Source organism: Nycticebus coucang, chromosome 2 (genome assembly GCF_027406575.1).
Source record: "Nycticebus coucang isolate mNycCou1 chromosome 2, mNycCou1.pri, whole genome shotgun sequence".
NCBI lineage: Eukaryota > Metazoa > Chordata > Mammalia > Primates > Lorisidae > Nycticebus > Nycticebus coucang.
Window position 1 is genome coordinate 100,947,776 of NC_069781.1, and position 26,443 is coordinate 100,974,218.

The 26,443-nt window shown below is 41.6% G+C and overlaps 1 protein-coding gene across 1 annotated transcript in view; it reads right to left on the reverse strand.

Annotated features, from left to right (window-relative positions):
* Positions 1-5,165: 5,165 nt before the first annotated feature.
* The window catches only part of FBP2 (fructose-bisphosphatase 2), a 36,265-nt gene continuing 14,987 nt past the window's right edge, over positions 5,166-26,443 (reverse strand). The window contains exons 4-7 of the mRNA XM_053577348.1: positions 13,203-13,343; positions 8,886-9,023; positions 6,601-6,720; positions 5,166-5,566 (exon numbers count right to left, since the gene is read on the reverse strand). Coding sequence (XP_053433323.1) covers positions 5,372-5,566; positions 6,601-6,720; positions 8,886-9,023; positions 13,203-13,343 — 594 coding nt within the window. The 3' untranslated portion in view covers positions 5,166-5,371. The remainder of the gene's footprint in view (positions 5,567-6,600; positions 6,721-8,885; positions 9,024-13,202; positions 13,344-26,443) is intronic.

Here is a 26,443-nt window from a genome sequence, read left to right on the forward strand (position 1 = left end):
CAGATCTGACTTTTAGGTTCTTGTCCTATTTTTCTTTCTTTCTTTTTTGAGACAGAGTTTCACTATGTCACCCTCAGTAGAGTGCCATAATGTTCCAGCTCACAGCAACCTCCAACTCCTGGGCTTAAGTGATTCTCTTGCCTCAGCCTCCCAAGTAGCTGGGACTACAGGCGCCCACCACAGTACCAGGCTATTTTTGTTGTTGTTGTTGTTGTCATTGTTATTTAGCGGGTCCAGGCTGGGTTCGAACCCACCAGCCCTGGTGCATGTGGCTGGTGCCCCAACCACTGAGCTACGGGCACTGAGCCCCTATTTTTCTTTCTTTATTTTTAACAGTTTTCAAAAGTTCCAAAAGGCAAGAATGAATTTCTGTGAATTTTCTTGGTCTCAGCTGTTAGATTCTTGCAGACACTGTCAGGACTGCAGGGAGGCTCTGTCAGCGGTTCTGTGTGGTCTCCGGGCCAGCGGTGGGGAGATCACTGTGAGAAACACGAGCCTGCTAGGTGATGTGAGTGCATCTGAGAGAGAGTTGGTCTCGCTGTGGAGGCATGCATGGTACCCTGTTTCCCCAAAAATAAGACAGTGTCTTATTTTAAGGTGTGCTCCCAAAGATGCGCTAAGTCTTATTTTCAGGGGACGTCTTATCTTTCCTGTAAGTAGGTCTTATTTTCGGAGAATGTCTTATTTTCGGGGAAACGGGGTATCATTTTTCCTTTTTCTAATCGTTTAAACCCAGTTGTAGGCCAATGTTAAAAAGTAAATGGGTGTTAGCCTGTGGTGGTTGAGAGTTGTTTGGGGAGTTTGCTGTAATAGTTTTGCTGTAAAAATGTTTCAAACTTTGTTGAAAAGCTGGCAAGGGTTCAGCAGCCCGTGCTCATTCTTGCACTCTCCCTCTGAAGCAGGTGAGCATTGAAGGTGGTATGGAAAAGCCCACCTGCGTGTCCGTTCTTGGTTTCTCCTCGTCCCCTCCCCACCTGCCCACCCTGCCCCCTTTCCTCCCCTCCTCCGCTGGCTCATCCTCTTTTGTTCAGTGTGTAGCTTGGAGCTAATTTGTACTAGTGGATGTCTGAGTGTGTACAGACTCTGTATTCCTCTTACTGAAACTCAGCATGGGATTAATATTAAATTTAACAAACTGAAAGTGAAAAATAGAGAATGGTGAGTAGTTTGGGTTCCTGCAATACCCCAGTATCTTTTCATTAACTTCCCTTCTTTCTTAAGCTAATTTGAAACAGTCATTGTTACTGGCACAATAGAATAAGACTCCTTAACCCAAGCACAAAATAAATGTTTTACTCTCCGATCCCCTAGTCAGGGAAATCTGCTTCTTTTGATCCTTAGGTGAAACCTCAGGCAGTCCCCTCTTTATAAGAAAAAACCTGCACTCTCTTTTAGACCCAAAGACAATCTCAGTTCAAAATTTAAAATGCTCCTGTAATCTTAGTCTGCTTATGAGAAAAATGTCAGACAAATGGTATTGGGGGACACTCGGCAGGATACCTGGCAGTGATACCTCCCAACTGTCAAGGCCATGAAAAAAAGGCAGGGGAAGAAACTGTCACAAAGGCAGGGGCTTGGGGGGACCTGGCGACAAAACGTTACATAGTACCCTGGATCGAATCCTGGAACTAAAGAAGATACTTTGGAAAAATCAGTGAAATTTAGATAAGGTGTGGAGCTTGGTTATTAGTAATACACTTAGGTGAGTGTCCTCGTTTTGACAAATGTTCCAAAGTCATCAAAGATGTTAGCCATGAGAAGAGGTCATGTGAAGAGGATGTGAGAACTCTGTTTTATCTTTCCAAGTTTTCTGTGATCTAGTTTTTAAAGTTTGTTTGTTTGTTTGTTTTTTGAGACGGAGTCTCACTTTATAGCCCTCAGTAGAGTGCTGTGGCGTCACAGCTCACAGCAACTTCCAACTCTTGGGCTTAGGTGATTCTCTTGCCTCAGCCTCCCGAGTAGCTGGGACTATAGGCGCCCACCACAATGCCTGGCTATTTTTTTGTTGCAGTTCGGCCAGGGCCGGGTTTGAACCCTCCACCCTCCGTACATGGAGCCGGTCGGCGCCCTATCCACTGAACCACAGGTGCTGCCCTGAAGTTTTTTTTTTTAAACTAAAATATCTAGTCCAATTTAATCATCAACCTTTCAGATTTTATTTACAGTTGAAGCTTCTTCTTACTCGCAGTTCAGAATTGCTTCAGGCTCTAAAGAGAGGCTTATGTACCAGACTCTTGAAAATGGAAAGAACAACTGGCTTTCTCCTGAGGCAGACACAATCATTTAAATTGGAAAGGCGATGAGGAGGAAACAAGTTCTCAGATCATTTAGATAGAGAGCCCAACCCACGATGATGTTTGTGGACCCTGCTTATAAAATTACTGGTCACCAAAACATTGTACTGACAGCCTCCAATATTTGATATGTAGTCTCTAAGAATGCAATGAGAATCTCAACCTCTTTCCTTGTACCCTATCTTTGGTTTTGACTTTCAGGGACCCAGAGTCTCAGCTTTAACAAGAATGCACATGAACAGTTCATGGATCTTCCCTGAGCATCTACCAGGTCCATCAAAGGAGTGTGGGCCCTGGCGGAAGGTGCTATCAGCTTTGCTTCCAGCAAGACTTGCTCCTCTTTGTACCCCTGGGTGGGTACTGTTGAGACTATGTACCAATTGTGGGTATTCAAAAGATCTTTTGAAATGAAGATTTCAGTTGGAATCTTTGGGAAATAAGTTTTAGATAAAGTGTCTAAGAAAGCATTAAGAGCTCCTTGTTTAGAATCAAATTTCTTCCTACAAAAAGAAAATCGTCGTTCCTTTTTTTTTTTTTATTAAATCATAGCTGTGTACATTGATATGATCATGGGGCATCATTCATTAGCTTCACAGACCGTTTACCAAGTTTCACATACACCCTTGTAAGATGCACCGCTGGTGTAATCCCACCAACCCCTTCCCTCTACCCACCTCCCCTCTCCCTCCCTCCCTTTCTCCTTTCCCCCTATTCTTAGGTTGTAACTGGGTTATAGCTTTCATGTGAAAGCCCTAAATTAGTTTCATAGTAGGGCTCGCTACATTGGGTACTTTTTCTTCCATTCTTGAGATACTTTACTAAGAAGAATATGTTCCAGCTCCATCCATGTAAACATGAAAGAGGTAAAGTCTCCATCTTTCTTTAAGGCTGCATAATATTCCATGGTGTACATATACTATAATTTATTAATCCATTCATGGATCTATGGGCTTCTTCCATGACTTAGCAATTATGAATTGGGCTGCAATAAACATTCTGGTACAAATATCTTTGTTATGATGTGACTTTTGGTCTTCTGGGTATATGCCCAGTAGAGGGATTACAGGATTGAATGGCAGATCTATTTTTAGATCTCTAAGTGTTCTCCATATCTCTAAGAAAATCGTTGTTCCTTTTTGGGAAGATAAAAATGTTTTGATTGTGTACTAAAATTTTGCTGCTTCAGCTAAAGCTGCCAAGCCATGGTGGACTGAGGAAGAATGTTGAAAATAGAATTATACCTAACCTTAAATATGCCTGCATGTTGTACAAACCACCCTGCCCAAGGCTAACATGGGAAAGGCAAGCCTCGCTTCCTCCCATGGCTTCTCCCAGCCCCCACCTCCACAACGCTGCCTCTCCCCTTAATTTAAGGAATTATCGTAATAGATCTTCTTATGTTAAATCATCTTGAATTTCTGTGTTAAGTTTCACTTTATCCTGACTGCATCTAACTGTGGGATTTGATTCATTAATATTTTATTAATAATTTTTTGGTCTTCACATCTCTATCTCTAGACATTCAGATCAATTCTTACTAAAACAAGCTGAGATTTTGGATGTGTCCACCACCTTCTCCCTCATCTTGACATAAGTTGGACACATGAAGTGTCATTTATCTAGTGCACTCTGCTTAGCTCTTAGAATAGATTAAAACATTTCTCCCAATACCAAAATGCAGGGTTAAGGGGCTGAGAAAAGTAGATATAATTTTTTAAATATTTATTCCATTTAATATAAGATTTTATCAACAGGTGACCATTTTTTCAATTCAAACAGTGACTAGTCATCCATGTTATAGACTCCTAAAAAAAGCCTCATTGGAAATTTCATAATTTAATAGCCATGAGATTTCTAACTTGAAATTTATCCCAAGCGGGAAACAAAAACTCTTCTAAGAAATTAATTCAACCTGCCTAAAAATATATATTAAAAAGACATCTAGGCTCATATGTGTATTGCAGCACTTTTCACAATAACAAAGATATGGAATCAACCTAAGTGGCCATCAATGGAGGATTACATAAAGAAAATGTGATTTATATACACCATGGAATAATACTCAGCCATAAAAAAGAATAAATCACACCTTTTGCAGCAACATGGATGGAATTGGAGGCCATTATTTTGAGTGAAACGAATCATATACAGAAAGACAAATACTGATTGTTCTTTCTTATAAGTGGGAGTGAAATAGTATGTACACATGGAGGTAGAGTGTGGAAGGATAAACAACAGAGACTTGGAAGGGTATAGAGGTGGGGGGCCAGATGAGGAGAAATTACTTAATGGGTGCAATATACATTGGCCTGACTTCACCATGGCACAATCTATGCATGAAATAAAATTGTATTTATATTCCATAAAATTATACATATTCAGGGTGGCGCCTGTGGCTCAGTGAGTAGGACGCCAGTCCCATATACCAAGGGTGGCGGGTTCGAACCTGGCCCTGGCCAAACTGCAACAAAAAATAGCTGGGCATTGTGGCAGGCGCCTGTAGTCTCAGCTACTTGGGAGGCTGAGGCAAGAGAATTGCCTAAACACAAGAGCTAGAGGTTGCTGTGAGCTGTGATGCCACGGCACTCTACTATGGGCAACAAAGTGAGACTCTGTCTCAAAAAAAATTATACGTATTCCAAAAAAGGAAATTCAATCCTCTATACATATATATTTAGGAGGGAGGAAATTACTTACTGTCGAATAAGACACTAGGTTCAAATTGCAGCCAACCAAGATACATTCTTAACTGATCTATAAACTTTTTGCCCCCAAGTATACAGCTGCTAATTACTTGGGTTTGCGGATTTAGAATTATACCACCATCTGCTGCTCTTCAGGACGGAAGACAAATAAAAGTTGTTCTTTTCGCATATGGGTTTTTATTTTTAGCCCTTTACACTGACGGCGGAATCGCCTCCGGATTGTAAACCCATCTTTGGCGGTTTGTTCTTGCTCTTTGCATGTGGCTAGCTGGACTCTCCTTTCATCCCCATCATCTCCGCTTATCATTCATTTGTGCTCCTAAGGACAAGGTGGAAGACGGAGAGAAGAGGGCCTGTGTGGGGTCAAACTTACTAATTGCCCACCTGGTTCTTCTGTACACAGGTTAGATAGTCCTGTACATCATCTGGGGACCCCAGAATGAGGGGGACTCGTTGATGAATAGTCTCAGGCTTCACATCCAGTATGGGCTGGGTGCCTGTGGTGGCCAAGCCACCTGCCTGCTCAATGATGTAGGCCATAGGATTGCACTCGTACAGGAGCCGGAGCTGTGGAGGAACAGAGGCAGGCGGATAAACCCTGGAAGCAGCCAAACATCCCAAACCATGCCCCTAAAGCTTGAGGAGGAGTTTCAGCTGCTGACCTTCTGTCTGTCTCCTTATTCATATGCCTCACGAGAGTGGGCTGCTTAGGATTTAGACCCTACATAAGGCTGGAGGCATCAGCTGGTACTTGTCCCAGAGGTCTTTGGGGGTCTCTCTGGCCAGGTGGACCCTACCTGTCTTGTGGCATTTGTGGTAATGAGAGATCTGCCTCTTGACATGAGATATGAGATCTAGGTACCCATTGCTTGCTGGTTCAACAATGAGGCCAATTTAGGCTGCAGGCCCAGTGAGAAGCCTTAAGATGTGAGACCTTAAGCCTGGTAAGGGTTCAAGCTTTGGTCAGGGGGCTGGAGGACAGGGGAGGCTTGGGGTGTCAGGCAATAAAGTCTCAGACTGTAACCACTTAGCCTGATCATAAGATTCCTACTTGATAATACAAGTATTTTCAATTTTGTGTCATAAAGTTGTGGTTAGATCTTCTAGGAGCTGTTTTTCTGGAATTATTGGATGGCTTCTGAGGAGAAGTTCCCATTCTTGAGTTTGGAAACTCTCTATGTTTATATGGACTTCAGGGTGTCTGTGAATTCTCTGAAATTTTATGTCATGTGTATGTTCACATGCATTTTTTTCTCTGGGAAGGGGGCTGATGGTTTTCATTACATTCCTTAAGGAGTCTATGCTCCCAAATCAGTTGGCGCTGAATCTAAAAGCAAGACACAGCCTGTGGAAAGCAGGAGAAAAACACAGTGGACTCACAGTGAATGAAGAATGGGTGTGAGGCCAGAGGAGGGGAAACCCAGTGAGAATCTCCAGTCACTCTAATGTCAGCATTCTCCTCCTCCAAACCTTCCACCATGGCCTTGAAACTCCCAGGAGCAGAGCTTGTTTCCCTTCCCCTGCACACACACACCACACAGCAGCTCAATAGCCCAGCAGCCCACGTGAGGGGAGAGAGGAAGTGGGCACAGGAGAATTACCTTGCCCTTAGGACTCTTCTGGTTGGCCGGGTACATGAAGATCCCTCCATAGACCAGAGTGCGGTGCACGTCGGCCACCATGGAGCCCACGTACCTGGCCCCATAGGGAGCGCTGCCGTCCTAGAAGACAGAAAGGGAAAAGCCAAGAGCCAGTGGGTTTGGCAACTCGCCAGCACCTGAGGTCACAAGTCCAGTTGGTGTGGCCTCTGCATTCCCCACCCCCTATTCTCCACCCACTAACTAAGGAATTGAAAACATCATATAATCGTGCACTTCATTTGTCATGAGCCCCTCAAACTTCAACCAGTGATTGAATTCATTACGGGTAGGACTATGTAAAGGAAGAGACAATATTCTGCAGCAATCGTCAGAGAGCAGCTAAAAGAAGAGGAAGAAGGGGAAGAGGAAGAGGAAAGGAGAGGAACCAAGGACGCCTGCACGAGCAACAGCTGTTCAGCAGCTCCCAGAAGCTCCTGCTTTTGGCTTACTACAGTCCACAGGACTTTTAGCTTTTGGAGACTCAGACTTTGAACAATGACAGCTTAGCACTTCCTATAAGCAGGGTTTATCCATGGGCAAAATTTTCAACAGCTTTAGCAATCATGTAAAGACATAAAGCAACTTCTTTGAAAATCTTGATTCCATTAGTCCCTCATGGAATGAAATGAATATTGGTTCAGAGAGAAATAAGTCAAAAGTCAGGATTTTCTTTTAAGTAGATATAAGGGGTAAGGCATGATGAGATGGTAAAAATTGCTTGTGGATGCAGCTTTTGTCCCCTCCTTATTCATGACCTGTCTATGATTTCTTTGTCTAATCTAATAGTTCTCTGCTGGTGCAAAAAGAGAAAGCAAATTCCTCCGGTCAGCCATTCAATGTTTTACAGTCCAAAAAAGTTTGGGATTAACTAAGTACTGTATAAATAATGAGTAATGATAAGCTAAGTCAAGCTTCACAGTAAGTACTTTTTTTGGCAAAATTAACTGTACAGACTTGAAAGACTTGAACACAAGCCACAGTGACTTAGAGATGAATGAATGTCAGTAAGAGCATGTGTTGTAAACTGGCATCCTCTCAAGGTGTTTTGTTAGAAATCTGTGTGTGTGTGTGGGTGTGTGTGACATTACTAACATTTTGTTAAAGTAAATTAACATGGAGACTAGACCTGAAGAATCCCTGAGCTGAAAAAGCCAGTTCAGTTGCAGAAGTGACCTCAGCCTTCTTGTAAATGCCTACATAGTCCTACAGCAGTCTTTGCCTGTAGGCGTATCCCACACGGAGTCATTATTCTTTCTGTGGCAATGTCTTGCTCCTCCAACCAAACTGCACCTTCCTGGGATAAGGACCATGCTCCATGTTGTTTGCCAATTGCAAAAGGTGGGTAAATGTGTGTGTCTCTTCCTGTTATAACAGAAGTGGTGCCCTCCTCCTCCTGTCCACACAGCCCGCTCTCTTTTTTGTTGTTGTTGAAACAGAGTCTCCCTCAAACTCTTGGGCTCAAGCGATTCTCTTGCCTCAGCCTCCCAGGTAGCTGGCACTACAGGCGCCTGCCACAATGCCTGGCTATTTGTTTGTTTGTTTTTTAACAGGACCAGGTTGGGTTCGAACCCATCAGCCCTGGTTCATGTGGCCGGTGCCCTACCCACTGAGTTACGGCTGCCACGCCGCTCTCTCTTCTTGTCTCTTAATTCTGTCCCCTCCAGTGTCTGACAGACCCAGACATTCACCACGTAGTCCTGATTTGGCTTTTTCTGACTTCATTTTGTTTCCTAATCTTAAAAAGTCTTTAAAGGGCACCCATTTTTCTGCAGTTAGTAATGTAAAAAGGCTGCACTGACATGGTTACAGCAAACATCAAGTGCTTACAAAAGTAACTTGAACTTGATGGAGCTTATGTTGAGAAATAAAGTTTATACTTTTTATTATCTTTTAATTCCAAACTTTTCCACAAACTTAAACTTAAAAATAATTACCCCTTCTAAAAGCAAGTGTAACTGAGAGAATGACTCTATAAGTTTGAACTTAGCAAACAAATGACTTAAGGTAGCTGTGACCTACACCTCTGAATTTTGGAAACATGGTCCCTACTTTCTCTATAAATAATTTTTCCTGGAAAAACTCAAAAGGTATTAATTGCTTAAGAAGAAAGACAGAGTACACCACACTTGTACTGACCAGAGCCATGAACAGTGCCAACAACCTCTTTCAGCAAGGCCCCCACCACCCAAACAGGACCCCATGGGACAGCAGGCTCCCTGCTGGTGGCCTGGACTTGCTTCACTCACCTCAGGGAATTTCTTTTTCTGCACATATTCAGTGGTGGCAGCATCAAAATACTTGGCATAGCCCTCATTGAGGCTGTAAATCTTTCCTTTCTTCTTAATCTTGACATCTTTTTCCACCAGGACAAATTCACCAAGTGCCTAGGAGGATGACAGAGACAGCAGGAACAAGCGAGGAGCAGGACCAGCAGCCAACAGAGCACTGCACAGCGCCCAGGGCGTTAGGGGGTGAAGCCTGCTGGAGAAACCCGCGTTTGCTGTGGTCATTCTGGAGCTGGCCCAGGGGTATTTTCATGAACGCAGAAAGGACAGTGACAATTTGGAGCCTACACTAAGGCTCAAACAGTCATAATATGAGGGGTAAAGTAATTAAAAAAAAAAAGAGGCCCAGCGTCTCCTTTCTTTCCTTTGCCCCTTCCACTGGCAGTGAGGCCCCTCACCTACAAGGACCCTGACCGTACATATGTCCCAGTTCCTCATCCCCAGATTAAATGTTTTCAGGAGAATTTGGACCATCAGCAATGAGAGGAAGAAGTTACAGCGATGCACAAAGGGTGCTTATTGATCATTAAATTGTGGGCCAGCTATGTTGTTTAATGATTCAGTTATGGAAACCACTAAAATCTCTGTATCCCAGCACTCTTACCTGGGGGAAAAATTCCTTCAGTCAGAAACTGGGTTCACGGGGCATAAAGACCAAGTTAGTAAAATCTAAAGGCATCCTCAGACTTATTAATAAAATTGTACCAAGTGCCCTGCAGTCCCTGAGGGTCATGTGGTCAACACCTGCAGGGCATTGCTCCAGCACCCCTTTATCTAGTTCTGGTGGTAGCACCCCCTAAGGATGTGGTCAGCTAGCTGCAGAGGTCACCTTAAACTCTGGTGACTCTCTAAGTCACTAGGGGGAATATCAGGGCCTGGAGCCCAGATCTGTTTTGAAGACTGTCAAAGACTTTAAGAAAACGAGAAACTCCCCAGATGACAGTTTATAGCTGGCAGCTAGAGCAGAAGGTTTCCAAGGAACACTGAAAATATTTCCAGAATGGAAGGAGGCAAAGCCACTCTGACCATGTCTGAAATAAGACAAAGACAAGGACACTCAACAACCACAAAAATCACTAAACATTTCTCTCTCTGCCTAACATCAGTGATGACGGCTTCTTCACCAATGAGTCTCTACTCTCACTTTCATCTTCCTGCCTCCTAGATAAAAATTACGATTGCTGTGGTCATTCTGGAGCTGGCCCAGGGGTGTTTTCATGAATGGCAGAAAGGACAGTGACAATTTGGAGCCTACACTAAGGCTCAAGCAGTCATAATATGAGGGGTAAAGTAATTAAAAAAAAGAGGCCCAGCGTCTCCTTTCTTTCCTTTGCTCCTCCTCAAGGGTCTAATCATTAATTGCACCCACTTTCAAGTAACATCCAATCCAGAAGAGATCCTCTCTTCCTAAAATCCTTGGAATCACCAAGCCAACACCCAGGTGTCGAACAAGTCCATGCAGACTCCTTCTTAGCTCAGTGCCTCTGGTTCCTCTGCGGAGCATCCCCCTGGCCCAGTGAGCCCAGCTTCTCTTTATTATAAGTTTGCTCTCAATGGTCTTTGGTTCATTTATTAACCAAATTTATTTGGTGCTTTATTAACTCACTGTGGACTTCTGTTACTTTGGAACAGTCCAGCACTGATTCCACTTCTGAAAAGCACCCTGATTCCACTGAAAAATTAGCTCTTTTCATAGATGCCAGTCTAGGAAGACTCATGTATGGGCCTCTTCTAGGCCAAGGTCAGACATTAGCTTGAAAATTAGATACTCATTGTCATTTGAAACCTGATTGAGAAACACAGAACTTGTGGTGGTATCCAGTCCAGACTGGCTAGGCTGTGAGACCACTCCTCAGCTCCCTGCTTTTGGGCCCTCCAGACCTGCCCATGTCCAGCCTGGGTCCTCAACATGCCCATTAATTGAGCAGGGTCGATTTCTCTCTTGCTTTTCACCAATGAGCACGGAGGATGTACAACGGTCATCTAAACAATGGTAGTCACCAGCCCATTTGCTTGGAGCAGCCCATTCTGCATCACTGTAGGATGGAAAGGCCTGGTTTATCCATCCCTAGGGCTGCATGTGGGTACTCTCCAGCTCTTAGAACATCATTTCCTATTGTAGAGGGAGTGATGCCTTACTACAGTCTGGAGAATACGTCCCTTGGCTCCTACTGTGTGACCATCAACAGCCACTGATGATTGACATGGCCCCCACACACTTTGGTAAGAGCACCAGATCCTTGTCACAGATAAATAGTATCTCTATTTGTAATGAGCATCTTGATATTAAGTCTCTCCTCCATGGAGAGTGTCACTAACAGGAAGTAGTCCCTCTGTACCTGCACATGATGTGTGTTCTGATATCAATTTATGAGACCTGCAAGCCCACAGGTCAGACAGGCTCTGTGTACCTCACCAAGGACCTGTGTCCTGTGTGACCCTGCTCAGTAAGCTCCTGACCACCCTCCATGGCATCTCTCTGTGACAACTGCCATAAGCTACCCCAGCTTGACATCAGCATTCAAACAGGCCCTAAGCCTCAGACACTGGGTCTTTGCTACAGTACCCTTGTAAGTACCAACATGATCCAGAGGGTTTTCAGGCTAATAAACAGATCAGAAAAGACCACACTTTGGTTCATCTCTTCTTCTTCAAGCTCTGGTGCCCCCATATATCCAGACTGGGCTCTTCGTCATGATTGAGGGCAGGAAGCAGAGGCTCTGTGCCTGTGACTCCTTGTGTTGGGTCCCTGAGTCAAAGGCACCTCCCACTTCAGAGTCTTTAGAACTGCTCAGAAGATTCTTGGAAATATTTTGCTTGCACTCCACATAGTGTGTTCCAACTTCAGGAACAGATTAAGCACAAAGTAGCCTGAGAGTGACTCCTGACACCCAAGTCACCAGTTTGACCTTGGACAAGTTACCTACCCTCACTTTTCTCATCTGAACATGGGAATAATAGTAGCACCTGCCTCCCAGGGCTGCTGTAATGTTTAAATACATCACAGATTAAAAAAATTCCTTCAAACATGTACCTACATTCTTAGCACTTATTAAAAAACTATATAACCTGGTGGAGCCTGTGGCTCAGTCGGTAGGGCGCCAGCCCCATATACTGAAGGTGGCAGGTTTGAACCCAGCCCCAGCCAAACTGCAACAACAAGAACAAGAACAAGAACAACAACAAAAATAGCCAGGCATTGTGGCGGGCGCCTGTAGTCTCAGCTACTCAGGAGGCTGAGGCAAGAGAAATCGCCTAAGCCCAGGAGTTGGAGGTTGCTGTGAGCCGTGTGATGCCATGGCACTCTATGGAGGGTGACAAAGTGAGACTCTGTCTCTTAAATTAAAAAATAAAATAAAGTAAAGTAAAAAATAAAAAGCTATATAGCTAAGAAAGCTATATAACTGTCAGCTGTTGTTCTAGAACAACTGTAGAAAGTGTACTTTATTGCTGATAGTAATATTTAGGAACCATAGAATATCTTTGAGAATAAGGGCAAATTGGGGCATCGGCAAACTGGCACAGCAATGGGTCTTGCTTTGTATGTAAAAAGATTTCTATTTGAAAGTTCCTAGTGTCCATACTGCAAACTCCATTCTGTCATTTAACTGTTCTGTTTTGAAATCTGCCAACTCCCTTCATTTTACATGAATGTATTAACAGGCAAACTCTACAAAGGCTGGAAAGTTTGTGTGATCATGGCTGTATTGCTACTGCGGCAGTGGTGCTTTGTGAGATAGTGTAATAGATGGTAATAAACATTTGTAAATCAGAATTAAATTGAGGACTGATCTTTCATGCGTGTAACTACAGGAGGCTTTGAGATGGCTGCAGTCGCAGTTTTGAGTTTTCACAAGATCTGACTATATTTGGCAAAGCATCCAGCATTTAAAGGTGAAATTTACAGAGCTTCTATCAGGCAATGCTGCTCTAAAGAATCTATGTCTCTGCCTGGATAGTGGTGGCACTGGGATTCACAAATCATGGTGTTTGTTCTCATAAATCAAAAAAGTTGAATTTGTTTTTGAAAAATAAACTCCTTCAGGATGGGTCTAAGTTGATGCAATAGGCTTTCTAGAACCTCCCTCCCCCAATGTGCTCTCACTTGGACAGAGGTCTGTCATGTTTTCTGACCGTGGTGTTGGGACCCCAAACTAGGTTCTCTGACCCACCCAAAATAAGTATTAGGAATGACCAGGAAATTATCGCAGGGTACTGGAATTAAAGCACAGGGAACCGTGGAGTCCCAAAGCGTAGATGTTTGTGTTCAGTACCTACCGGGTCAAGCATGAAGAGGTCCACTCCCTGCCCAGTGGACAGAGCCACCAGGGTTGCACTGCCATACAGTGCATAACCTGCGGCCACGATATTGCGGCCAGGCTGCAGGGCGTCCTTTTCAGAAGGCTCGTCCTCTGTGGTCTGCAGAGAGAGAAGTGTGCTGTCTTGTTGTTGTTTCTGCAAAGAACCCTTTGCCCAGGGCCCGAGCTTCAGGTTTCCCTGACCCACCAAAGGGATTGCAGTTCTGTGAATTTCCTGCTGCAGGGAATGTGTCCAGAGGAAGCATCCTGCCAAGAAAAACCCTCCAGGAGGCTATAACCTCAGCCCTTCCTCATCTTTCCAGGCCACGCTCCTGAGCCGTTTAATTACAATTTAGACCACCGAGCTCTGAGCCGATCCTCATGCCACACACTCAGCAGCCCTCTGAGGTGACAGCATTATCACCTCCATGGCACAGACAGGGAACAAGTGGTTGGATAGCTCAGCTGGCCTCAGAAAGCCTCAGAGCTGGACTCACACCCAGGCAGCGTGGCCAGAGCTCCTACTGTTCCACGTGTTGCCCTTCAAGGCTTGTCCCTGCCGGGCCCTCCTGGGGACCCCTGTGTACAATTCAGAGCACGTTCTCAAGGAAGACTTTCCCTTTGCCATGTGGCACTAACAGCGCTGATGGGAGTGGACTTCAGACAGACAAGGTGGAAGAAGGAACAGCAGATGCTCTCCATAGTGGAACAGAGCAGCAGGTGACACTTGACTTTGTAACTCATTTTTCCTGATGACCCTGAAAGCTTCCTTCTCCTCACCTCCCAGCTCTCTAAAAAGGCAAGCGAATAAAATCTCAGGAATTTGGGACTATGGATAGTAAAACTCCAGCCTCCCATCAGAGTAGCTGAGCTAGGTTGAGGTGGTGGAGGGAGAGTTGTGCCACGCACTGGGCATGCATTATTCTCCTGTTCCTCATCTGGGATTCGGGACACACCACAAATCCCACAGGGAGGCGCCCATTCTGGACAAATGCTCGGGCTCTGGTTCTGTGGATTAACATCACATGGATGGCCGATGTGAGAGGAGTTCTAGGGAAAGGTGAGTGGGCAGAGGCCCTTTAGCTATTTCCTCATTGAAAAATCCAGGTAGCCTCAGCCTCCCAGACTGAGGCACATAGGCCCAACCTATGAGATAATTTGAGGGTCCAAAATTGCTTTCCACCCCCCACCCCACCCCTAGATGGTGGTACGTGGCTGCTGGGGTTACACCTTTTGGCTTTCCCCTTCTGAGTCATTCAATGCTCTCTGCTGTGTTTTCCAGCACATTCCCCTTGGCTATTTAATTAGACTCTCTGTTCTCTCTATATACCAATGAATCCTTGGCTGAAAAACAGGTCCAGAAATACTATGTAGAACTTTCCTGTTAAGAAGAAACTTCCAGAGAGAATGAGAAAGCAATGGAGGTAAAAGACATACTTGTAAAATTGTGAAGACAAGAAGTAATTGCAATATGTGAATCCTAGTAAATGTGGAATGTAAAGGTCTTAGCAAAATAACTAAGAAAATGCTACAAAAGCTATGTTAACTAATGTGATGAAAATGTGTCAAACGATATATGAATCAAGTGTATGGTGCCCCATGATCATACTAATGTACACAGCTATGGTTTAATAAAAAAAAAAAGAAGTAATTGCGTAAATAGGAAATAGAGCCGTATAATATCCACCCACATATTATACACACAGGAGGTACATCGATTATGCTAATTAACTCATCTCAATAATAACTTCTGAAGAGAAAATAATAATTTGAATTTGAATCTACATAGGACTAGGTCGGGTGTGGTGGGTCACACCTGTAATCCCAACTCTGGGAGGCCGAGGAGGGTGGATCTCCTCAGCTCATGGGTTTGAGACCAGCCTGAGCCAAAGTGAGACCTAATCTCAAAAAATAGCTGGGTGTTGTGGAGGGCAACTGTAGTCCCAGCTACTTGAGTGGCTGAGGCAACAGAATCACTTGAGCCCAAGAGTTGAAGGTTGCCATGAACTATGATGCCATGGCATTCTACCAAGGGCGATAAAGTGAGATTCTGTCTCAAAAAAACCCCAAAGAATTTACAGGAGACTTTGTATCTTTCAAAGTAATTTCACATTATGTTTCTGTGGAACAATGAGGAGGCTCCATAACTTTCTTTTGAAAGAGAAGTGAGGAAGGTCCAGAGAGGTACTGGAACTGCACCCCCTGCAGACTAAGCCAGCTTTCTCCTAGCTCCACATCAGGGCCCATGGGCCAGTTGGCCCTCTCCTGGAATATTCTAAGAGCTTTATTTTATTTTATTTATTTATTTATTTTTTATTGTTAAATCATATCTGTGTACATTAGTGCAATCAAGGGGTACAATGTGCTGGTTTCATATACAATCTGAAATATTCTCATCAAACTGTTCAATGTAGCCTTCATGGCATTTTCTTAGTTACTGTATATAGGCATTTGTATTCTGCATTTAGTAAGTACCCATTTTGCCTGTACCCATTCTAAGATGCATCGTAGGTGCGGCCCCATCCATTACCTTCCCTTCACCATAACCTCCCCCCTCCCTTCCCCTTACTTGGCCCTTTCCCCATAGTCTTGTGCTATAGTTGGGTTATAGCCTTCATGTTAAAGCTATAATTTAGCTTCATAGTAGATCTGAGTACATTGGATACTTTTTCTTCCATTCCTGAGATACTTTGCTAAGAAGAATATGTTCCAGCTCCATCCATGTAAACATGAAAGAGATAAAGTCTCCATCTTTCTTTAAGACTGCATAATATTCTATGATGTACATGTACCACAATTTGCTAGTCCATTTGTGGGTCGATGGGCACTTGGGCTTCTTCCATGACTTAGCAATTGTGAATTGGGCTGCAATAAACATTCTGGTATAGATGTCTGTGTTATATTGTGATTTTTGGTCTTCTGGGTACAAACGTAGTAAAAAAAATTATAGGATCAAATGGCAGGTCTATTTTTAGGTCCCTAAGTATTCTCCAAACATATTTCCAGAAGGAACATATTAGTGTGCATTCCCACCAGCAGTGTAGAAGTGTGCCCTTTCCTCCACATCCATGCCGACATCTCTGGTTTTGGGATTTTGTTATGTGGGCTACTCTTACTGGGGTTAGGTGATATCTCAAAGTAGTTTTGATTTGCATTTCTCTGATGATTAAGGATGATGAGCTTTTTTTCATGTGTTTGTAGATCGTGCATCTGTCTTCTTTAGAGAAGTTTCTCTTCAAGTTCCTTTCCCACCCTGAGATAGGATCACTTATTCTTTTCTTGCTAATACGTTTGAGTTCTCTGTGGATTCTGGTTATTAAACCTTATTTTTTTTTTAGAGTTTTTTTTTTTTTAATTAAATCATAGCTGTGTACATTAGTATGATCATGGGGCACCATACACTTGGTTCATAGACCGTTTGACACATTTTCATCACACTAGTTAATATAGCCTTCCTGGCATTTTCTCAGTTATTTTGCTAAGACCTTTATATTCTACATTTACTAAGATTCACATATACCCTTGTAAGATGCACCGCAGGTGTAAAAACAAAGACCATATGATTCTCTCAATTGATGCAGAAAAAGCTTTTGATAACATCCAACATCCCTTCATGATCAGAACACTCAAGAAAATTGGTATAAAAGGGACATTTCTTAAACTGATAGAGGCCATCTACAGCAAACCGACAGCCAATATCATATTGAATGGAGTTAAATTGGAATCATTGCCACTCAGATCAGAAACCAGACAAGGCTGCCCATTGTCTCCATTGCTTTTTAACATTGTAATGGAAGTTTTAGCCACTGCAATTAGGGAAGAAAAGGCGATCAAGGGTATCCACACAGGGTCAGAAGAGATCAAACTTTCACTCTTCACAGATGATATGATTGTATATCTGGAAAACACTAGGGGCTCTACTACAAAACTCTTAGAAGTGGTCAAGGAATACAGCGGCGGTCAAGGAATACAGGAAAATCAACATTCATAAATTGGTAGCCTTTATATATACCAACAATAGTCAAGTTGAAAAAAACAATTAAGGACTCTATCCCATTCACAATAGTGCCAAAGAAGATGAAATATTTGGGAGTTTATCTAACAAAGGATGTGAAAGATCTCTATAAAGAAAACTATGAAACTCTAAGAAAAGAGATAGCTGAGAATGTTAACAAATGGAAAAATATACCATGCTCATGGTTGGTTATTAAACCTTTATTGGAGGTATAACCTGTAAATATTCTCTCCCATTCTGAGGGCTGTCTACTTGCTTTACTTACTATGTTCTTGGATGTGCAGAAGCTTTTTAGTTTGATCAGGTCCCAGTAATGTATTTGTGATACTGCTTCAATTGCCTGGGGAGTTCTTCTCATAAAATATTCATCCAGGCCGATTCCTTCAAGAGTTTTCTCTGCACTTTCTTCAAGTATTTTTACAGCTTCATGTCTGAAGTTTAAATCTTTTATCCAGTAAGAGTCTATCTTAGTTAATGGTGAAAGGTGTGGGTCCAGTTTCAGTCTTTTACAGATAGCCAGCCAGTTCACCCAGCACCATTTGTTAAATAGGGAATCTTTTCTCCGCTGAATGTTTTTAATTGGCTTGTCAAAGATCAAATAACGGTAAGTAGCTGGATTCATCTCTTGGTTCTCTATTCTGTTCCAGATATCTACTTCTCTGTTTTTGTGCCAGTACCATGCTGTTTTGATCACTATCGATTTATAGTACAGTCTCAGGTCTGGTAGCATGATTCCTCCTGCTTTGTTTTTATTTCTGAGTAATGTTTTGGCTCTCCGAGGTTTTTTCTGATTCCATATAAAATTAAGCATTATTTTTTCAAGATCTTTAAAATATGACAATGGAGCTTTTATAGGAATTTCATTAAAATTATATATTGCTTTGGGTTGTATAGACATTTTAACAATGTTGATTCTTCCCAGCCACGAGCGTGGTATGTTTTTCCATTTGTTAACATGTTCAGCTATTTCTTTTCTTAAAGTTTCATAGTTCTCTTTGTAGAGATCTTTCACTTTCTTTATTAGGTATACTCCCAAATATTTCATCTTTTTTGGCACTACTGTGAAAGGAATAGAGTCCTTGACTGTATTTCAGCTTGGTTATTGTTGGTATATATAAAGGCTATAGATTTATGGATGTTGATTTTGTAGCCTGCGACATTGCTGTATTCCTTGATCACTTCTAAAAGTTTTGTAGTAGAATCCCTAGTGTTTTTCAGATATCCGATCATATCATCTGTGAAGAGTGGAAGTTTGATCTCTTCTGACCCTATGTGGATACCCTGATTGCCTTTTCTTCCCTAATTGCAATGGTTAAAACTTCCATTACAATGTTAAAGAGCAATGGAGACAATGGGCAACCTTGCCTGGTTCCTGATCTAAGTGGAAATGATTTCAATTTAATTCCATTCAATATGATATTGGCTGTGGGTTTGCTGTAGATGGCCTCTATTAGTTTAAGAAATGTCCCTTCTATACCAATTTTCTTAAGTGTTCTGATCATGAAGGGATGCTGGATATTATCAAAAGCTTTTTTCTGCGTCAATTGAGAGAATCATATGATCTTTATTTTTGAGTTTATGTGCTGAATTACATTTATAGATTTACGTATATTGAACCAGCCTTGAGACCCTGGGATAAATCCCACTTGGTCGTGGTGTATAATTTTTTGGATGTGTTGTTGGATTCTGTTTGTTAGGATCTTATTGAGTATTTTAGCATCAATATTCATTAGTGATATTGGTCTATAATTTTCTTTTCTTGTTGGGTCTTTCCCTGGTTTGGGGATCAAGGTGATGTTTGCTTCATAGAATGTGTTGGGTAATATTCCTTCTTTTTCTATATTTTGGAAGAGGTTTAGTAATATAGGTACTAGTTCTTCTTTAAAGGTTTGGTAGAATTCTGACGTAAAGCCATCTGGTCCTGGGCTTTTCTTTTTAGGGAGATTTTGTATAGTTGATGCTATTTCAGAACTTGATATAGGCCTGTTCAACATTTCCACTTTGTTCTGGCTAAGTCTTGGTAGGTTGCATACTTCCAGGTATTGGTCGATTTCTTTCAGATTTTCATATTTCTGAGAGTAGAGTTTCTTGTAGTATCCGTTAAGGATTTTTTTAATTTCTGAGGGGTCTGTTATTTCATTGTTACCATTTCTGATTGATGAAATTAGGGATTTTACCCTTTTTTTTTTCCTGGTTAGCTTGGCCAAAGGTTTATCTATTTTATTGATCTTTTCAAAAAAACAACTTTTTGATTTATTGATCTGTTGTATAATTCTTTTGTTTTCAATTTCATTTAATTCTGCTCTGATTTTGGTTATTTCTTTTCTTCTGCTGGGTTTGGGGTTGGAATGTTCTTCCTTCTCCAGGTGCTTGAGATGTCCCATTAAGTTATTTACTTCCTCTGTTTCCATTTTCTTGAGGAAGGCTTGCAGTGCTATAAATTTCTCTCTTAGGAATGCCTTTGCAGTATCCCAGAGGTTCTGCTAATTCATGTCTTCATAGTTGTTTTGTTCTTTTGTATGTTGATTTTCTTCTTAATCTTGTCTATAACCCATCTATCCTTCAGCATAAGGTTGTTTAGCTTCCATGTTTTTGTATGGGTATGCAGATTCCTGTTGTTGTTGAGTTCAACTTTTATTCTATGATGTTCTGAGAAGATGCAAGGAATAATTTCTATTTTTTAAAATTTGCTGAGGTTAGATTTGTGGCCCAGGATGTGGTTGATTTTGGAGTATGTTCCATGGGCTGATGAGAAGAATGTGTATTCAGTTTTGTTGGGACGAAATATTCTGTAGATGTCTGTTTAGTCCTGATGTTGAATGGCTAAGTTTAAATCTAAGATTTCTTTGCTTAGTTTCTTTTTGGAGGATCTATCCAGCAATGGTAAAGGGGTGGTTAAAATCTCCAACTACTATGGAACTGGAGGAAATCAAGTTGCTCACGTCTGTTAGAGTTTCTCTTATAAATTGAGGTGCGTTGTGATTGGGTGCATAAATATTAATAATTGAAATCTCATCATATTGAGTATTACCTTTAACAAATATGAAGTGTCCATCCTTATCCTCCCTTATTTTGGTTGGTTTAAAGCCTATTGCAGGGCGGCGCTTGTGGCTCAAGGGGTAGGGTGCCGGTCCCATATGCCGGAGGTGGCGGGTTCAAACCCAGCCCCGGCCAAAAAAAAAAAACCAATAAACCTATAAAAAATTAAAAAAAAAAAAAATAAAGCCTATTGCATCTGCGAATAGGATTGCAATGCCATTTTTTTCTGCTTTCCATTTGCCTCGAGTATAGATGACCATCACTTCACCTTGAGTCTATATTTGTCTTTTAATGTAAGATACGATTCTTATATGCAGCAGATATCTGGCTTGAGTTTTTGTATCCAGCCAGCCAACCTATGCTTCTTTAGAGGACAATTTAAACCATTCACATTAATTGAGAATATGGCAAGCGTTTTGAGAGTCCGGTGGACATTTTTAATCCTTTTGAGACTGTGGAAGTTGGAATTTGATCAATTTTCTGGGTGGGTTTACTTTTGTGGTGGAGGGTTACGCTGGTCTTTATGAAGGATAGGTCTGAGAATATACTGGAGAGCTGGTTTAGTTATGGCAAATTTCTTCAACATGTGAATTTCGTTAAAGTATTTAATTTCTCCATCATAAATGAAACTCAGTTTAGCTGGGTACAGGATCCTGGGTTGAGAGCGATTTATTTTTTAGGAGATTAAAAGTCGATGACCATCCTCTTCTAGCTTGAAAGGTTTCAGCAGAGAGATTTGCAGTTGTTCTAATATTCTTCCCCTTGTAGGTACGGTTTTCTTTCATCTGGCTGCTTTCAGAATTTTCTCCTTCATATTAACTTTAGTGAAATTGATTATGATGTGTCTGGGGGCTGTCTTATTTGGGTTGAGTCATGGTGGAGTTCTGAAACTGTCTTCTATCTGAGTTTCAGAATCTCTTGGCATGTCTGGAAAGTTCTCGTAAATAATCTCATGGAGAAGAGACTCTGTGCCTTGTGAAGCCACTTCGTCGCTTTCGATGATCCCTATAAGACAAATATTGATTTTCTTTGAATTATCCCAGAGCTCTCTGAGAGAGTGATCTGTTTTTGCCCTCCATTTCTCTTCCTCTTTGAGAGTTTGGGAGCATTCGAAAGCTTTGTCTTCAATGTCAGACATCCTTTCTTCTGCTTGCTGCATTCTGTTACTGAGTGATTCTACTGTGTTTTTCAGATCTTTGAGGGCTGCTACTTCTTGTCTCAATGTGTCAAAATCTTTGGTCATTTGGTCTTTGAATTCGTTGAATTCTTGAGATATCTTTTGGGTTACTGCTTGGAATTCTAATTCAATCTTATTTGCTATCCAGATTCTGCATTCGATTTCTGACATCTCAGCTATTTGTTTGTGCATGGGATCTTGTGCTGTGTCTTCCCCATTGATCCTTGGGGGAATTGATCTACTCGGATTATTCATATTGCCAGAGTTTTTCTGTTGATTTCACCTCATGATTGTTTTTCACCATTGCCTCTGGCCATCCTCAGAGTTGGGGAGGTGTCTCTTCAAAATTAGACCCCAGCTGGATCGCTCTATTGTTGCTGGATCTTTGTAGGGAGTGACTCCATGTTGTTCCTCTGGGGCTTCCCTAGCCAGGGAGTTCTGGCTGTGGAAGCAGCTCCAGAGTGTGTGACACACCTGGATCCAGCAACAGGGCGGGAGGTGGTGCACACAGTTCTGGGAGTGCCTTGTGCCCACGGACTTTGGCACAGAGAGCCCAAGGCTCCAGCAGTCTCTGGCCAGGAGAAGGGCTCAGCTCCAAGGCAGGGAGGGCTCTGGAGGGCACGCAACTATCAGAGTCCCTGGCCAGATAAGCAGGCCAGTGTGGAGGCAGAGAGGGTACAGGAGGGAAGACGTGGGGTTGCCCAGCTCTCGTAGTTCCTAGTCAGGGAGGCTCAGCGGGCGCGGGTCCCGGGTCGGGAGTTGTGGTGCAGCTCTTATCGAGGTCCGGGCGGGCGCTGATTGCGGTTGCAGTGCAGTTCTTTTTTTTTTTATTGTTGGGGATTCATTGAGGGTACAATAAGCCAGGTTACACTGATTGCAATTGTTAGGTAAAGTCCCTCTTGCAATCATGTCTTGCCCCTGTAAAGTGTGACACACACCAAGGCCCCATCCCACCTCCCTCCGTCCCTCTTTCTGCTTCCCCCCCGCCATAACCTTAATTGTCATTAATTGTCCTCATATCAAGATTGAGTACATAGGATTCATGCTTCTCCATTTTTGTGATGCTTTACTAAGAATAATGTCTTCCACTTCCATCCAGGTTAATACAAAGGATGTAAAGTCTCCATTTTTTTTAATAGCTGAATAGTATTCCATGGTATACATATACCACAGCTTGTTAATCCATTCCTGGGTTGGTGGGCATTTAGGCTGTTTCCACATTTTGGCGATTGTAAATTGAGCTGCAATAAACAGTCTAGTACAAGTGTCCTTATGATAAAAGGATTTTTTTCCTTCTGGGTAGATGCCCAGTAATGGGACTGCAGGATCGAATGGGAGGTCTAGCTTGAGTGCTTTGAGGTTTCTCCATACTTCCTTCCAGAAAGGTTGTACTAGTTTGCAGTCCCACCAGCAGTGTAAAAGTGTTCCCTTCTCTCCACATCCACGCCAGCATCTGCAGTTTTGAGATTTTGTGATGTGGGCCATTCTCACTGGGGTTAGATGATATCTCAGGGTTGTTTTGATTTGCATTTCTCTAATATATAGAGATGATGAACATTTTTTCATATGTTTGTTAGCCATTCGTCTGTCATCTTTAGAGAAAGTTCTATTCATGTCTCTTGCCCATTGATATAAGGGATTGTTGGCTTTTTTCATGTGGATTAATTTGAGTTCTCTATAGATCCTGGTTATCAAGCTTTTGTCTGATTGAAAATATGCAAATATCCTTTCCCATTGTGTAGGTTGTCTCTTTGCTTTGGTTATTGTGTCCTTAGCTGTACAGAAGCTTTTCAGTTTAATGAAGTCCCATTTGTTTATTTTTGTTGTTGTTGCAATTGCCATGGCAGTCTTCTTCATGAAGTCTTCCCCCAGGCCAATATCTTCCAGTGTTTTTCCTATGCTTTCTTTGAGGATTTTTATTGTTTCATGCCTTAAATTTAAGTCCTTTATCCATCTTGAATCAATTTTTGTGAGTGGGGAAAGGTGTGGGTCCAGTTTCAGTCTTTTACATGTAGACATCCAGTTCTCCCAACACCATTTATTGAATAGGGAGTCTTTCCCCCAGGGTAAGTTCTTGTTTGGTTTATCAAAGATTAGGTGGTTGTAAGATGTTAGTTTCATTTCTTGGTGTTCAATTCGATTCCAAGTGTCTATGTCTCTGTTTTTGTGCCAGTACCATGCTGTCTTGACCACTATGGCTTTGTAGTACAGACTAAAATCTGATATGCTGATGCCCCCAGCTTTATTTTTGTTACTAAGAACTGCCTTAGCTATACGGGGTTTTTTCCGGTTCCATACAAAACGCAGAATCATTTTTTCCAAATCTTGAAAGTACGATGTAGGTACTTTGATAGGAATGGCATTGAATAGGTAGATAGCTTTGGGAAGTATAGATATTTTAACAATGTTGATTCTTCCCATCCATGAGCATGGTATGTTCTTCCATTTGTTAATATCCTCTGCTATTTCTTTTCTGAGGATTTCATAGTTTTCTTTATAGAGGTCCTTCACCTCCTTCGTTAGGTATATTCCTAGGTATTTCATTTTCTTTGAAACTATGGTGAAGGGAGTTGTGTCCTTAATTAGGTTCTCATCTTGACTGTTATTGGTGTATACAAATGCTACTGAGTTGTGGACATTGATTTTATATCCTGAAACATTACTGTATTTTTTGATGACTTCTAGGAGTCTAGTGGTTGAGTCTTTGGGGTTCTCTAAGTATAAGATCATGTCGTCAGCAAAGAGGGAGAGTTTGACCTCCTCTGCTCCCATTTGGATTCCCTTTATTTCCTTGTCTTGCCTAATTGTATTGGCTAGAACTTCCAGCACTACGTTGAATAGTAAAGGTGACAGAGGACAACCTTGTCTGGTTCCAGTTCTAAGAGGAAAAGCTTTCAGTTTTACTCCATTCAGTAAAATATTGGCTCTGGGTTTGTCATAGATAGCTTCAATCAGTTTTAGAAATGTGCCACCTATGCCTGTACTCTTCAGTGTTCTAATTAGAAAATGATGCTGGATTTTATCAAATGCTTTTTCTGCATCTATTGAGAGGATCATGTGATCTTTATTTTTGCCTCTGTTAATATGGTAGATAACGTTTATAGACTTGCGTATGTTCAACCAGCCTTGCATCCCTGGGATGAAGCCTACTTGATCATGATGAATGACTTTTTTGATGATAAGCTGTAATCTATTGGCCAGGATTTTGTTGAGAATTTTTGCGTCTATGTTCATGAGTGAGATTGGTCTGAAATTGTCCTTTTTGTTTGGGTCTTTTCCTGGTTTTGGTATCAGGGTGATGTTTGCTTCATAGAATGTGTTGGGGAAGATTCCTTCTTCCTCAGTTTTTTGGAATAATTTCTGCAGTACAGGAATAAGCTCTTCCTTGAAGGTTTGATAGAATTCTGGAGTGAAGCCATCTGGACCAGGGCATTTTTTAGTTGGAAGATTTTTTATTGTTTCTTTGATCTCAGTGCTTGAAATTGGTCTGTTCAGGAGGTCTATTTCATCCTGGCTAAGTCTAGGGAGAGGGTGTGATTCCAAATATTGATCCATTTCCTTCACATTGTCAAATTTCTGGGCATAGAGTTTCTGGTAGTATTCAGAGATGATCTCTTGTATCTCTGTGGGATCATTTGTTATTTCCCCTTTATCATTTCTGATTGAGGTTATTAGAGATTTTACTTTTCTATTTCTAGTTAGTCTGGCTAATGGTTTATCTATTTTATTTATTTTTTCAAAAAACCAACTCCTTGTTTCATTAATTTTCTGAATGATTCTTTTGTTTTCAATTTCATTGATCTCTGATTTGATTTTGGATATTTCTTTTCTTCTACTGGGTTTAGGCTTAGATTGTTCTTCTTTTTCCAATTCCATAAGATCTCTTGTGAGATTGTTGATGTGCTCTCTTTCTGTTTTTCGAATGTAGGCATCTAAAGCGATGAATTTTCCTCTCAAAACTGCTTTTGCAGTATCCCACAGGTTTTGGTAGCTTGTGTCTTCATTGTTGTTATGCTCAAGGAAGTTAATGATTTCCTGTTTTATTTCTTCCTTCACCCATCTGTTATTCAACAGAAGATTGTTTAATTTCCATGCCTTTGGGTGGGCTTGAGCATTTTTGTTAGAGTTGAGTTCCACCTTTAGTGCCTTATGGTCTGAAAAGATACAAGGTAAAATTTCAATTCTTTTGATTCTGTTGATATTTGTTTTGTGTCCCAGGATATGATCAATTTTGGAGAATGTTCCATGGGGTGATGAGAAGAATGTATATTCTTTATCTTTGGGGTGGAGTGTTCTATATGCATCTATCAAGCATAGTTGTTCTAGGGTCTCATTTAAATCTCTTACATCTTTGTTTAATTTCTGTTTAGAGGATCCGTCCAGCTCTGTAAGAGGTGTGTTAAAGTCCCCTGTTATGATGGTATTATCAGATATCATATTGCTCAGACTGAGTAAGGTGTGCTTCAGGAATCTGGGAGCATTTAAATTGGGTGCATAAATATTTAGAATGGAAATGTCTTCTTGTTGTAGTTTTCCCTTGACCAATATAAAGTGACCATCTTTGTCTTTTTTTACTTTAGTTGCTTTAAATCCACATGTATCTGAAAATAAGATTGCAACTCCTCTTTTCTTCTGAATTCCGTTCGCCTGAAAAATTGTCTTCCAACCCTTGAGTCGGAGCTTTAATTTGTCTTTTGAGGCCAGGCGTGTTTCTTGCAGACAGCAAATGGATGGCTTGTGTTTTTTAATCCAGTCAGCCAATCTATGTCTCTTCAGTGGGGAATTCAAGCCATTAACATTTATTGAGATAATTGATAAGTGTGGTAGTATTCTATTCGTCTTATTTGGTGAGAGTCCATTGCTTAGTTTTATCTTTTGCATCAGTGTGGAGGTTAGGTTTTGTCCTTTGATTTCTGAGTTCTTACTTTGCTGCTGATCCATTGTGGTGGTCAGTGTGCAGAACAGGTTGAAGTATTTCCTGTAGAGCTGA